This window comes from Mytilus galloprovincialis, chromosome 2, assembly GCF_965363235.1.
Source record: "Mytilus galloprovincialis chromosome 2, xbMytGall1.hap1.1, whole genome shotgun sequence".
Lineage (NCBI taxonomy): Eukaryota > Metazoa > Mollusca > Bivalvia > Mytilida > Mytilidae > Mytilus > Mytilus galloprovincialis.
In genome coordinates, this window is record NC_134839.1 from 79,159,921 (window position 1) to 79,174,516 (window position 14,596).

General features: G+C 30.5%; 2 protein-coding genes across 2 annotated transcripts in view; both read left to right on the top strand.

Annotated features, from left to right (window-relative positions):
• Nucleotides 1-14,596, top strand: part of LOC143064493 (metallophosphoesterase MPPED2-like) — a 74,878-nt gene that overhangs the window by 13,512 nt on the left and 46,770 nt on the right. The window lies entirely within an intron of this gene.
• LOC143064491 (putative G-protein coupled receptor 34) lies at nt 1,232-3,597 on the top strand. Its single transcript, XM_076237347.1, has 2 exons — nt 1,232-2,099; nt 2,704-3,597. The coding sequence occupies exons 1-2, from the start codon at nt 1,753-1,755 to the stop codon at nt 3,533-3,535; spliced, it is 1,179 nt and encodes a 392-aa protein (XP_076093462.1). The 5' UTR covers nt 1,232-1,752; the 3' UTR covers nt 3,536-3,597.

Genomic DNA, 14,596 nt, shown 5'->3' on the forward strand with positions numbered 1-14,596 from the left:
CTTCAGCTGGCCCCTAAACAAATATATACTGGTTCTGTGATAATGAACCCCATACTAAACTCCAAATTGTACACAAGTAACTAAATTTAAAATAATACAAGACTAACAAAGGCCAGAGGCTCCTGACTTGGGACAGGCGCAAACATGAGGCGGGGTTAAACATGTTTTGTGACATCTCAACCCTCCCCTATACCTCTAGCCAATGCAGAAAAGTAAACGCATAACAATACGCACATTAAAATTCAGTTCAAGAGAAGTAGTCCGAGTCTGATGTCAGAAGATGTAACCAAAGAAAATAAACAAAATCACAATAATACATAAATAACATCAGACTACTAGCAGTTAACTGACATGCCAGCTCCGGACCTCAATCAAACTGATTGAAAAATATGTCTTCATCATATGAATATCAGGCACAATCCTCCCCCTGATGGGTTTAGTATCATACCATCATAACAAATATGAGAAGAACATAACCCGTTGAAGTTGTCATCGAAATATATCGGTAACAATCTGATAATGTAGACACTAAAGACTATTTTGCGCTGAGAACACTTTTGGGATATAAATGTTTAGACATATCTTTGTTTGGTAATCTACAAACAACAGCTACCAATAATAAATAGTATTATAAGTAGTAATTAGCCGGTAGTTCACCAAAATGTCCAATATATGTAGCAAAGCAAAGGTTAATTTCTTGTAACGAATATGTTTGATTCTAAGATAGTTGAAAAAAATATTTGGGAGATACATGAATTGGTAGGAAAGTAAGATATTTTGATTTAGGAAATAATCTAATAGAACAGTTATGGAACTAAGGAAAACTATTAAAGGTAAGTATATGAAAAGATTGATGTAGTCGGTGACTATACAACCGAATATTATAATCTTATTTTAATATTTTAACACCAGGTTATCATGAGAATACGAAAAGGAAGATCATAAGATATTTTGCTAAATTTCCCTTATTTGTTTAAAACACCAAATCGTGGAGTGTAGGCCAGATTTTGAAATGGCGAATTCCGATAAAAGAGATTAGAGGATGGGTTCAAGCATCTGATAATCAGCTTTGTCCCACTTACATGTTTATTATTGAAAGTGGGCTTTTCCTTTCTGGTCATTATTAAGTGGGTGAATAATCTTATGATTTGAAATACAGCCAATTTATCTTACCGCCTTTTCCGGAGCATCATACACATATAAAGTCCAAGTATGTTCCGGTATACTTCATTGATTTAATGCTAGAACCCAGAACTTTTACCTATGTGCATTATATGTAAAACTTGGGAAGTTACAAATGTTAGGATAATTTTTACGAGACCTTGAATTGATTACAAGTCAACGGAATAGTTTTCGAATTAGATGTAAGAGTATTCAATTTACTTTTTGTCTCACAGTATATGAAAAGCTACTATATATTAATCGTATTTATGTTTGAGAGTAAATTCCCATACAGATAGTATAGATTTTGACAGATATGATAGGTTGATCCAGCTTACCGCTTCATTCATCTTTATCTAGGCTGTGACATTGTGGTTTTATGTGACAAGTATTACGTCGCTACCTCTCGATTTATTTTTATTGTTTGTTTGATGTTAATATTTACAGTATAAGAGGTATGAAAATTACAAAAGAATATCACCGTTGACAATATTTTATATGCATTTGTGGTTTAGTGGTGTAAAGATATTTGAACACATCAACATACATCAATAAGTCATTTTTGTATCTAATACGTAAACAGTTATCAGTATGTTGAACGAAGTCATGTTGCTAGAAGAACTGAATCATGAAGAAGCTAAGCAATATGTTGGTGGTGTTATATTTGTTACAATAATTATGATTATTGGAATAATCGGGAACCTGCACGTGCTTTTTATTTATACACTTCGAATGAAACCTTCAAATCATCGAATATTCATTTTATCATTAGCTGTGTTAGATATGATAACTTGTATCGTCGGTATGCCTTTCATTATTGTTGATCTGAGAAATCCGTTGACATTCACGATGGTATCAGCCTGCAAAGTCCTACGATTCGTCAACTATTTCATCTGTATATCATCAGCTTTGATCCTAACAGTCATTGCTATAGACAGGTATGTTAATTATTATGTGTACAACAGTAAATATCTTTCAAAATGTATTGTAAAATTGTATATATGTAGTTCATGTCAGCGTCTGCACTATTTCATGTCTAATTAAATTGCACTTCCTGAAATAAGGGTCAATTTAGTTTTCATTCTGTAAATCAATTTACACTATAATTCGTACGGGGAAATTATTAAAAATAAGAACAGGAAGGTATAAAATATATCGTGCCAAAAATTCCTCTTATTTGGAAAACAACTTCGTACTGTTGTTTAATTTATGAAAAATTAGGTTTATGAATATTTACATTTAGATTGACAGTTAAAATTATTCAGGTATGTTAGTTTTCTGTAAACAAAATAAGGATGTGAACATATTTTTACTTTAGCCGGATGGTGTGTCATGTTGATAGATAAATATATATGTTGACATTTCTCATATTATACTTGTACATATACTATTGAATAAATAAAACGTTAACTTATAAATTTTATTTATCCGAATATTTAAATATGTTCCAAAATATACACTTTAGATTCGAATAAAATTTAACTATAAAATTACAGCCTCTGATGAATTGATATAAATGTTTGCATTTCTTTTATTTTCTAGATATAGAAAGATATGTGTTCCTCTTGGTAAGCAGATTTCAAGACGAATAGCGAAAGTCTTGATCTTGGTTTGTCTTGGAACATCCATGGTTCTATCCTGGCCTGCACCAGTACTGTATGGACATAGTTCAATTAATACCACGAATCCAAATATTACAGGAGTCCGATGCTTTACTGAAGATCAATTCAAAAATACTAAATTCCAAGCTTATTTCAACGCAGTTTTAATTTTAGTGGTTTTTGGGGTCTTTGGTATACTATTAGTGATGTACAGTCTTATTGGAAGGGTTATATCTAAACACACGACATTTAAAAGTTCAGTTCCATATGCAACGAGTTCAGATTCTTCAAAAAGTAAAATAACAGTTTCAACAGATGCCAGTTCTGAAGACAAACCTGTTTTTAAAGGAGAATATATGACGAAAAACATAAAAACAGCTAATTTAAAGGAAAAAGTAATGATAGACTTTCCAATGGCTTCAACAGATTCTTCATCCAGTGCTGGCACCAATCATACACATGTTAAACCTAAAACGAAGACACATGAAAAGTCTAAGTTTGATAGAGCAAAACGAACTACGTTTATGTTTTTTCTCATCACTGCATTTTTCTTTATAAGTTATTTTCCTCATTTAACACTGAAGATTTTAGCATTTGTTAAAACAGGCTTTGTGTCTAATATGTCCTTCAGTGGGAAAGTACTTTACAATACTTTCGTTTGGTGTTTCTTTATCAATAATATGTCTAATTGTTTTGTTTACGGATTTTGTGACACTCGATTTAGAACAGAGGTGAAGAAAATATACAACACACTCTTTTGTAGAAAGAGATAGAAGAAATCAGACGTTGGTATTGAAGAATCTTTTGTGCCCTATTAAAATTTTATGAAAGTCTTTTTATTGTCTTGTAATTTGATAATACATGTTTTGAAAAGTGAATATTGTCAATGTCTCCTGTAAATGCTTGACTGTTTTTCACCAAGCACATTGATAAAAATTCAGCAAAAGAGATATAAAAACAACTTGGTACAAAAACAAACCACAGAAGACACTGACAGACACTGCACAATTTTTAAATCAAAATTGCCCTAGATTATTTGAAAATCTAATTTGAGAAATATAACAAATTTTATTTATATAAAAACAAGGAGATTTTGTATGATAGCGAATAAGACATATATCGACTGAATTCAAATGACGAATCTAACAGTAAATCTAGGTCACAGCACGGCCTTCAGCAATGAGAAAAAAAAATTGTATAGTCAGCTATTACATGCCCGACTTGAAACATGTCGAAAAATAAAACGGAGAAAATTGATTGTCGAATTCATACAATATATAGCTGATTTCAAATAGATATAACAGACATCACCGACAACCATTGACTTAAAGACTTCCGACTTAGGAAAGTCACATGAATAAAGTTGCGGTTAACTTTTTTGTGAGCGTTAACCGCGCCACCCACTCTTTAAACTGAAATAGAAGTATTTCAGCACATTATTAGAACAAACTGTATAAAATCAATTGCAGATGGCTAAACTCAACCGACCAGTACGAAGCACAAACCATCATAAATAAAAACAAAGTAAAGATGTGTACTCGTAGTTTTAAAAAAGCTATATCAAAGTTAAATACATCTAAGAAATAAAACATTTTGTCTCAGACTGGAGTATCATTCAGTACACATCAACCAAATTTAGAGAAAAGGAGATTCTGTCCTCTCCTGTATCTTGGCATTGCACAAGATCATGTTTTCTCTGACCGTTTATAACGACTTTACACTCAATCCATTGGACGTTGGATGTGTACTGATTGGGATATTAAACTTTGATGCATGATATTTTATATTATTTGTTATTGGTTTGAATCCACTGTCCGCAACTGCGAAGACTTTCAAATCTGTACTTAGTGTCTTTTTGTTGTTGTGATGTACAAGTACCCGGTCACTTCTATATGTTTTTGTTATATGTATACTGATGAGCCTTTTTCAAATGATTTGTATAGTTCGTTCTTGTGGTTCACTGTTCCTGATTAGGGACGGGTTGGGATCCCGCTAATGTGTTTAACCCCGCTACATTCTGTATGTATGTGCCAGTCCCATTTCAGGTGCCTGCTTCTCATTGGTGTTCGTATGATGTTATGTTACATATCGGTTCTTTGTACATTAATTAGTTTTGTTTTATATTTGTGATATCGGGACCTTTTATAGCTGAATATGCGGTATGGGCTATGCTCATTGTTATAGACTGTACAGTGACCTAAAGCTGTTAATATCTGTGCCACTTGGTATCTTGTGGAGAGTTGACTCATTGGCCATAATACCACATCTTCTTTTTTATATAAACAGTTTAATAAAAGCCCTGTTCCTTTGCTTTTTGTTTGTGTTGTGCATGAACTGAATTTTTGAGATGAATGGATACCCCATATTCTTTGTTTTTCTATTAAGAAACGCATTACCTGTGGAATACCAAAATATCAGTGCAGTATCAACATGATGTAGTATCACGGTTACTCATAACTATACACACATAGCAATATATATATAAAAACGCATAAAAAGTGTATAACACATTAAACAACACAAATATTAAAAGAAGTAAATATTAAATATTATTATCTATAAATAATTCCGATAAAAGATATCCTTCATCAGTACATGTTTGATTATGATAGAAAACGAATCATATCTATCATTTCTGATTTCTGATGTATAACAATGTTGAAATTTATACATTTCAAACAGGACATAACAACGCTTGTACAATTGTAAAATTTCAAAAACGACGTAGGTTAGGAATTTACAACAGAGACTGCATATATATATATTTATACTGCACTCGTTCTATTTGAGCAGTCAAAATGCGTTGACTGTATATTTCTATGCCATATACAGTCACTGACCTGATATCACTTTTCCTCATGAATATTTAAATAGAAATTGTCGAAACTATATTTAATTATTCATACGACCTCTTCAACCTGTTCTTGTTTCCAATGTAAACAACGATGCGTTTAACGACTCAAACTTGTTTCTTTTGCAATTTTTGGGAAAACATATTTCACTTATTAATATTTTTTTGTTTGCAACCTATAAATCATTATGTTTTATGTTTATTGTTGATATTTTAGTCTGCAACGAATTCGTTCATCATTGATTGCGGTAATGATGTACATTTCATCGTGTTTTATATTTCTTCGTCTGTGTGATATGAGGCCTTTTTAAAGGGGGATTTTTCCCAATATTTAAATCAAATAAATAACATTAACACAATAAACAACAATTGAAAATGTTTTTTTAGATTGCAGTATAAAGACAATAATAGTGCATTGACTTGACATATCAACGATATAAGGATTAGGCCCGAAACGGGTAAAATGCTCGGCACAGCCTCGCATTTCCCCGTTTCTAAGCCTCATCCTTATATCGTTGATATGTCAAGTCAATGCACTATTATTGTCTATATATATACATTATATATATGCTACTTAGAAAAATATTAATGTGCGATTTGAACTTGTACAATTCTAAAATTTCACAAGTGACGAAAGTTAAGATATTAAAACAAAGACGGCTAAGAAATAAATTCCTTATCAAATTACAAATTTGACGACGGTAAAGTGATTACAACAGAGGTTGCTTATTTAAACATTCCAAATAAATAGCAAATCGATATTGAAAAAAAGCCATTTTGAATAAGATTAAATAATTGAATGTAATTGATGCGCACATATGATATATATATATATATATGTTCCGGACAATATGAGTATTTGGACCATACGCTTATGGTCATAACCATATGTGTATACTCATATGGTCCGACCATACGCGTATGGTCGGACCATATGAGTATAATACTTGTTTGGTTATTAACGGGCCGGACCATATGAGTATTTGAACCATATAGGTTTGTCTTTTTTTAAATTACATTATAAAGTTTCAATAATACCAAAAACTTTATCTAAAAAAAAAGATGGTAACATGACAATGTATTATTTTTATAATACAAATATTACGTAAAAATTAAATATTGATGCCATAGTTAGTTTTTATCGTTAATTACATTCTTACATGTAGGCTTGGGTGACATTTACTTCTATACGGTTTCCGATAATAGTTTTTTGCATTTGCAAGTCTTGTTTGTGCACGATCCTTTTCATTTACACTTTTTGTTTGCGAGTGAAAAGCTAGCCTTTTTGTAGCTCTGCGTACATTAACACCGAGGTCTTTGGCCATTCCGATATGTCTACGGTGTTTTTTTAAAAGAAGCTCTAGATCTCAAATATCGTAACATGACTGCAATTCATCATATTCATAAACCACTTAAATAAACTATGTTACTTTCCAGTTACTTCTTAATTGTGTAATGTTGTTCAGTTCATTAAGAAATTTTTAAAAGTTATTTTTTTAAGTCAAAATATTGCCATTCACTCGTAATAACAAATCGATATTGACCATCGGAAATGACCATCGATAATGACCATAATTATAAAATGTGTTTATTATAGTTTTGACAAGTAAGTAAAATGTACTAGGTGAAACTTCTAAGTTTGATTTAGCTTATCTTTTTATTATAATATAATAATAAAATTACCTATATGATAGCGTCTTTTTGATGAACGGTCATACCATATAAAGAATTTAGAAGTATTAAAAGTAAACTGTAACAGAGTGTTAATTATCCCGACCATACGCGTATGGTCGGACCATATGAGTATATACCCATAAAGTCATGACCATACGCGTATGGTCCAAATACTCATATGGTCCGGAACATATATACGGTCTTTCTAAACAACATCCTTATAAATTGAAATCAAGTTGGCTGAAACGAGAAAAAATAACGTACTTCCAAATCTTAAACTTTATATTTGTATTCTACGAAAGAATGTAGTAAACTTTTTAGGAAATGCTGAAAATCACTGTCTTTTATGATATTTTATCCAGCTCGTAAACATTTTTATTGGTTTAAATTTTTCTCGATAATTCCTGAAGTAATTATCATTGCCGTAATGCGCATGTGGTGCATTAACACTTTTATTATGAAATATTATCTTACGAAATATTACACTTGAATCGAAATAAATTTACAAACAATTCTAGATCATTATACTTGACATAAAAATGATAAATATGGTTAAATTTCATTTAAACGTTCTGAAGTGAAAAGTGTCAAATAAATTATTGTATCAAAAATGATTATTAAAATCAGGAAGTGGACTGATACTTAGGCAACGATATTAAATAACTTGTTTATATTATTGTAAGTTTTTCAAACGTATAATCATGTTTATTTTAAAAAAAGGAAGTTTACACATGCAAACATATAAAAGCTTATAAAGAATTATTTAGAAGAACATGTACAATGCATGTGTTCTATGTTAGAATATGGAAAAACCGTACGGTAATTTTAATTTTATTCTCGTTTAATGCTTCCTATGTAGGTTTTCCGTCAATTTTCAGGATACAGCATTTGTGAATTATCATAAAACTTTTACCTGTGTATTGACAATGCTACTCATAAAGTGTACTACCTACTACCATTTTTGTGATAACGTTTTCCGCACTGATTTTGATTTATGACTATTTTATTTGCATAAAAAAACAATATTCAAATATTGTCAAAGGACAAAAAATTGTACTTTTGAATGCTTATTATTTTAATTTTGTGAATCAAATTCCTCATGATAATGGAGAGCATCGAAATTAAAGAACTAAATAATGAACAGGCAAAGCAATATGTTGGTGGTGTTATTTTTGTTACAATAATTATGGTCATCGGAATTATCGGTAACCTGCACGTGCTTTTTATTTATACACTTCGAATGAAACCTTCAAATCATCGAATATTCATTTTATCATTAGCTGTGTTAGATATGATAACTTGTATCGTCGGTATGTTATTATATTAGTATTATTGTTGATCTGAGAAATCCGTTGACATTCACGATGGTATCAGCCTGCAAAGTCCTACGATTCTTCAACTATTTCATCTGTACATCATCAGCTTTGATCTTAACAGTGATTGCTATAGATAGGTATGTAAATATTTATATGTAAGCAAGAAATTTCATCTTCTTAAGTGTAGCAAGATATTTAGAATGTCTTTACTTGTATTTAATCAAATTGAATACATTGTTCACGAGGATCACATCACTTCAATTCGCAGACAGTTATCACGTGATGTAGCAAATTCACGTTTTATGAAAAAGAAACACAGACCATTGACGACAGTGCTCTCTATGACAGTTTGTGATGAATTAAACTAAAGGCAGACAACGGCAGACAATGACATTGACATTTGCACTGAAATATGATAAATTCAGAATGTTTTTTTAGCTCTCAGACACAGAAGGTGTTAAAAGAAGAGTTAAACACAAATTAATATTTGAATGCAGAAAATATATAGATAAATGTATCTTTTCATATAAACTATAACAGATGTTTGATCAACACATATGTTTGATCAACACATATAAACTATAACAGATGTTTGATCAACACATGTAAACTATTACAGATGTTTGATCAACACATGTAAACTATAACAGATGTTTGATCAACACATGTAAACTATAACAGATGTTTGATCAACACATGTAAACTATAACAGATGTTTGATCAACACATGTAAACTAAAACAGATGTTTGATCAACACATGTAAACTATAACAGATGTTTGATCAACACATGTAAACTATAACAGATGTTTGATCAACACATGTAAACTATAACAGATGTTTGATCAACACATGTAAACTATAACAGATGTTTGATCAACACATGTAAACTATAACAGATGTTTGATCAACACATATAAACTATAACAGATGTTTGATCAACACATATAAACTATAACAGATGTTTGATCAACACATGTAAACTATAACAGATGTTTGATCAACACATGTAAACTATAACAGATGTTTGATCAACACATATAAACTATCACAGATGTTTGATCAACAGATGTAAACTATCACAGATGTTTGATCAACAGATGTAAACTATAACAGATGTTTGATCAACACATGTAAACTATAACAGATGTTTGATCAACACATGTAAACTATAACAGATGTTTGATCAACACATGTAAACTATAACAGATGTTTGATCAACACATGTAAACTATAACAGATGTTTGATCAACACATGTAAACTATAACAGATGTTTGATCAACACATGTAAACTATAACAGATGTTTGATCAACACATGTAAACTATAACAGATGTTTGATCAACACATGTAAACTATCACAGATGTTTGATCAACACATGTAAACTATCACAGATGTTTGATCAACACATGTAAACTATCACAGATGTTTGATCAACACATATAAACTATCACAGATGTTTGATCAACACATATAAACTATCACAGATGTTTGATCAACACATATAAACTATAACAGATGTTTGATCAACACATATCAATTTACGCTAAAGAAAAAAAACTGTTTTTCAGATAAAAAAAAATAAAAGTGGAATTCATTAAATTTGTCATCATGGTTACATCAAAAACGACACATCCTAAGTTCTATGTCATTAAAGCAATTATGATAGAAGACATCAGAACGTCACAAAAGAGCAAATTATTATTTATATATTTTTCTGCGTTTTATTACAGAATGATAACATAAAAGACAGTAAACACCGATATGCTAAGGTCGGGAATTAATTAATATGCAGAATGTGCAGTACTATATGTTGCAAGTTGCATATTGGACACAGAATGATTAAAACTGTAGCATGAATCCCGTATCCTCAATAGAGTCATTTCAACATAATTGATCAAATGAAAGAAATCCATTATTTGACGCATCTTACGTACATTCTGTACATTTATACATATACAGATATGCATTTTTCTTTATTTTTTTGTATTACTACAGTTGTTTAATATTCAAATGCAGTTTAAATAGTAACAGTTTTAATTAATAATCTTTTTAAAAATCAGAAAAAAGCTTATTTTATATGGTTTGCTAAAGAAGTTTTTTTCTCAGTTAAAAGTTTTAAATGAAATAAGCAGATCAAAGTGCTTTTCTCACTCTTTTTGTTTTTTTTTATTTTCAGATATAGAAAGATATGCATACCTCTTGGAAAGTAGATTTCAAGACAAAAAGCGAAAATTCTTATCGTTATTTGTATTGCAATATCATTAGTTCTATCTTGGTCTGCACCAGTATTGTATGGACATAGTTCTGTCAACACAACTAATCCTAACATTACAGGAACCCGTTGCTATACTGATGATAAGTTTAAAAACACAAAATACCAATCGTATTTTAATGCTGTATTGATTATACTTGTCTTTGGCTTCCTTTCAGTGTTGGTAATAATTCATTGCCGTATTGGGAGAGTGGTTTCAAAACATAATACTTTTAAAAGTTCTGTCCTGAAAGCAACAATTTCAGACACCTCAAAAGGTAAAATAACAGTGTCGACAGACTTGAGTTCTGAACACAAAGCCTCGAAAACTTTTGAAGAAAAAAACAGGATAGACAAAATGAAATGTCCAAATAGCAAGGTAACAACAGTGACTGGTACAGATTCTGGCATGAGTGATAATTTAGAGAAAAAACGTAACAAAAAGAAGCAGTATGAAAAATTAAAGTTTAATCGCGCCAAACGGACGACCCTTATGTTTGTTCTCATTACATCGTTTTTCTTCATCAGTTACACTCCTCATCTTATTCTAAAGATACTAGCGTTTGTAAAGACAGAGTTTGTTTCTGATATGTCATTCACTGGTAAAGTATTGTACAATACTTTCGTTTGGTGCTTCTTTATCAATAATGTGGCAAATTGTTTTATTTATGGATTTTGTGATATTCAATTTCGAAAGAGGTAAAGAACTTGTACAATAGTCTTTTTGTAGGAACATTGAAAAGGTTTAAGCTTTATCCTATCAATTTTCATCAAGCTAACAATTATATAAGTTTATATAGAAACATTCTTTAAAACAGTTATATAATAAATGTCACTTGTTTTTGTCTTCGTCTCTTCTTTAATTATGTAAAAAAGAAAGACGAACATCAACAGATGAGACAAGAGAAAGAAATAAAATCATTTGATACTTACACTGTTTATTTTGTTTTGTTAAGATTTTGAAAATTTCTTATTTATCTTACTTCATGCTAAATATTAAAGAATACATATAATGTTTGAGCACTTGTATTGTAGACTCTCTGATTATTCCGTTTTTGACACCGGAAAAAATGTTATCAACAAGACAAGACAAAAGAACACAATAAATAAACTTTCATTCATTGATTACCTAATTACAAAAACATAACCTAAATGTGGTATTTAATACGTAATTATTCCAAAACAAACAGAAGAACATATATATAAACCCCTTATGTGGACATAACGAATTTAAACAAGTGCCTATCATTGCGTATAAACGCAGCAGAAATCTTAAAAAATATATTGCCGAGACCAGGCATTAGTTGGGAGACTTTGGAAAACAGACCCAAGGGAGGCCACTTATAGGGTGAGCCAATCTAAAATCGCGAAACACCGTTATTTTAAAAGAATTCATACCTTAAATTAGGCAGTTAGAAATAAAGAAAAATGGTGTTAAGTCTTGAGTTTAACTATGTATCTTGGTTCAGGAAATTATTGTTTATAATCTAATTTTAATAATATAAATTTGTAAAACTCTATAAGATTTTGATAATTATTTGACAATAATTAACCTATATGGTCCAAATACATACATAGTCCAGTTCGCACTGTATCGTTTGAGTATACTCACACGGTTCGTATACTCATACGGTCCTCGAACTGTACGTGTACGGTCCAAAAACTCATATGGTCTGGAACAGATACTACTATATAAGTGTGTATTTGTTGAATAATCTAGGTGCAAAGGCATTGCCTCTTTTCACACAATTGTAACTATTTAGAAATGTGCTAAATTTTTAATGTGAATTTAGATTAGCGACAGTGGAATTTAAGTTATAATCGCTATTTTTAAGCACGTGGATATTCGAAGTGTTGTGCACTGAGATGTGTTTTTGTTTTTGTTGTTTTACACTTTTATATTAAATCTTGGTATAGGTTAAATGAAGATAAGTAAAATAAACCACAAGACAAAGCTTTTAAATTTAGCCCACAATTACGTGATGAGTGCTAGAAAGTGCAGTGAAAGAATTCAAAAATATTTGAGAATGAAAATTAGATCTTAGTATTTTAGCTTATAGCGTACACAGTATTCAAATCTAAAGGAGATACTACAAACCAAATGAAAAATATTTATGTTTTAAAATAACAATTCAAATAAATCTTGCCAAATAATCTAGATTATGTAACAATGAGAAGAAAATAGTTGTATATTAGATCTTTTTGTGAAAATACATTTGTGGATATATTTTCAATTTAAAAATGGTTGTGGAAGAGATATATCGATCATCTTGCAAATGTTTTTAGTGGGCTTTTTTTAGGCAATCCAATACTTTAGTTTTTCTCTCAAAAAACTCTCTTAAGACACTGTGCAAAGGGAGGCAAATCAAATATACCAAAAACGTGCCATTTCGTCAGCTGATAGTGCTATCTCAGCAGGTGTGTGATTTAGACCTTACCGACTGCGTTCTTTAACACGGATTCTTGGCTCACATCAAACAGTGTATTTCAATTTGGTTCAATACTTTATGAAAACATCTTTGATTTAGTTTATAACTAGAAATGTTTACATAGCAGCTAGTAAGTTTTTCTTTAACAGAAATATTTTTACTGTTTTCCAAGTAAATAGATAAAAGAAAAAGTGATATGTGTGCCAATGAGACAACAATCTGATCATCAGATTCCGACCCAGGACAGGTGCAAACAATTGCAAATGTTCATATACAATTACAAAGCTATCTAGCATGTTTAAACTAAGATGTACGTTGTTTCTGATCAACTTCTAACTGAAACCGTTAGGTTGTCTTATGACGTAGTCATACTTAAAGCTTTAAGCATATTCTATAAATGAGGATGAAGCTTTTCGACCTTTATTTTGGTTATTCTCTTGACGCTACGTTTGTATGTTGTAATTGCGATACCATAATATCTTTTATGTTATACGTTGGTCAAGATTTACTCCATCTTTAAATATAATACAAAGAACCAAAAATAAATCAATTATGCTATTCTGTCAGCAAAAATACTGTCATTTGACCTGGGAAGAAGAAAGTTTCTATGTACGGAAACAAAAATATGGTGATACTTATATATCTTTGAGTTATGATTTATTGATTAAACACCATAGTTAATTTTCACATATGATTTTGTCATCGAAATATATCAAAACCAATCTGATAATGAGGACACTAAGGACAATCTTTGTATTAATGAATACATATAAATCGTTTCTGTAATCTACAAACAAGCTAACAAAAACAAGAAGTACAAGTAGTAATTGGTCGGTAATTCACCTTTTATGTTCAATGTATCTATCAAAAGAAAAGGTGAAACTGTTATAACGAATATTTCTACTTGTTAGATAGTTGTAAAAATTGTTTGGTATATAAATGGGTGGGTACGAAAGCAGGAAATTTTGATTAGGGGTAAATAATCTAATAGAATAGTTATGGAACTAAAGAATACTATCGAAGATGACTATGTGAAATGGTTGATATAGTCGGTGACTTTGCAACAAAATATTTAAATCTCATTTTAATACTTTAACACCGAATGTTATCATGAGTATACAAAATGAAGATCATAATAATTTCTCTAAATTTCCCTGGTTTTTTTTTAAGAACAAAATGTGGTAAAATTTTCAAATGGCGAATACGTTAAAGAGATTAGAGGATGGGTTTAATCATCTGAATAATCAGTTCCGACCTTATACAATGTTAATAAATGAAAGTGTATATTTCCTGTAGTCTATGTCAAATTG

Coding starts and splice junctions, on each gene's coding strand:
- LOC143064491 (XM_076237347.1), top strand. CDS start 1,753: ATGTTGAACGAAGTCATGTTGCTAGAAGAACTGAATCATGAAGAAGCT. Junction 2,100..2,703: donor ACAGTCATTGCTATAGACAG/GTATGTTAATTA, acceptor TTTATTTTCTAG/ATATAGAAAGATATGTGTTC.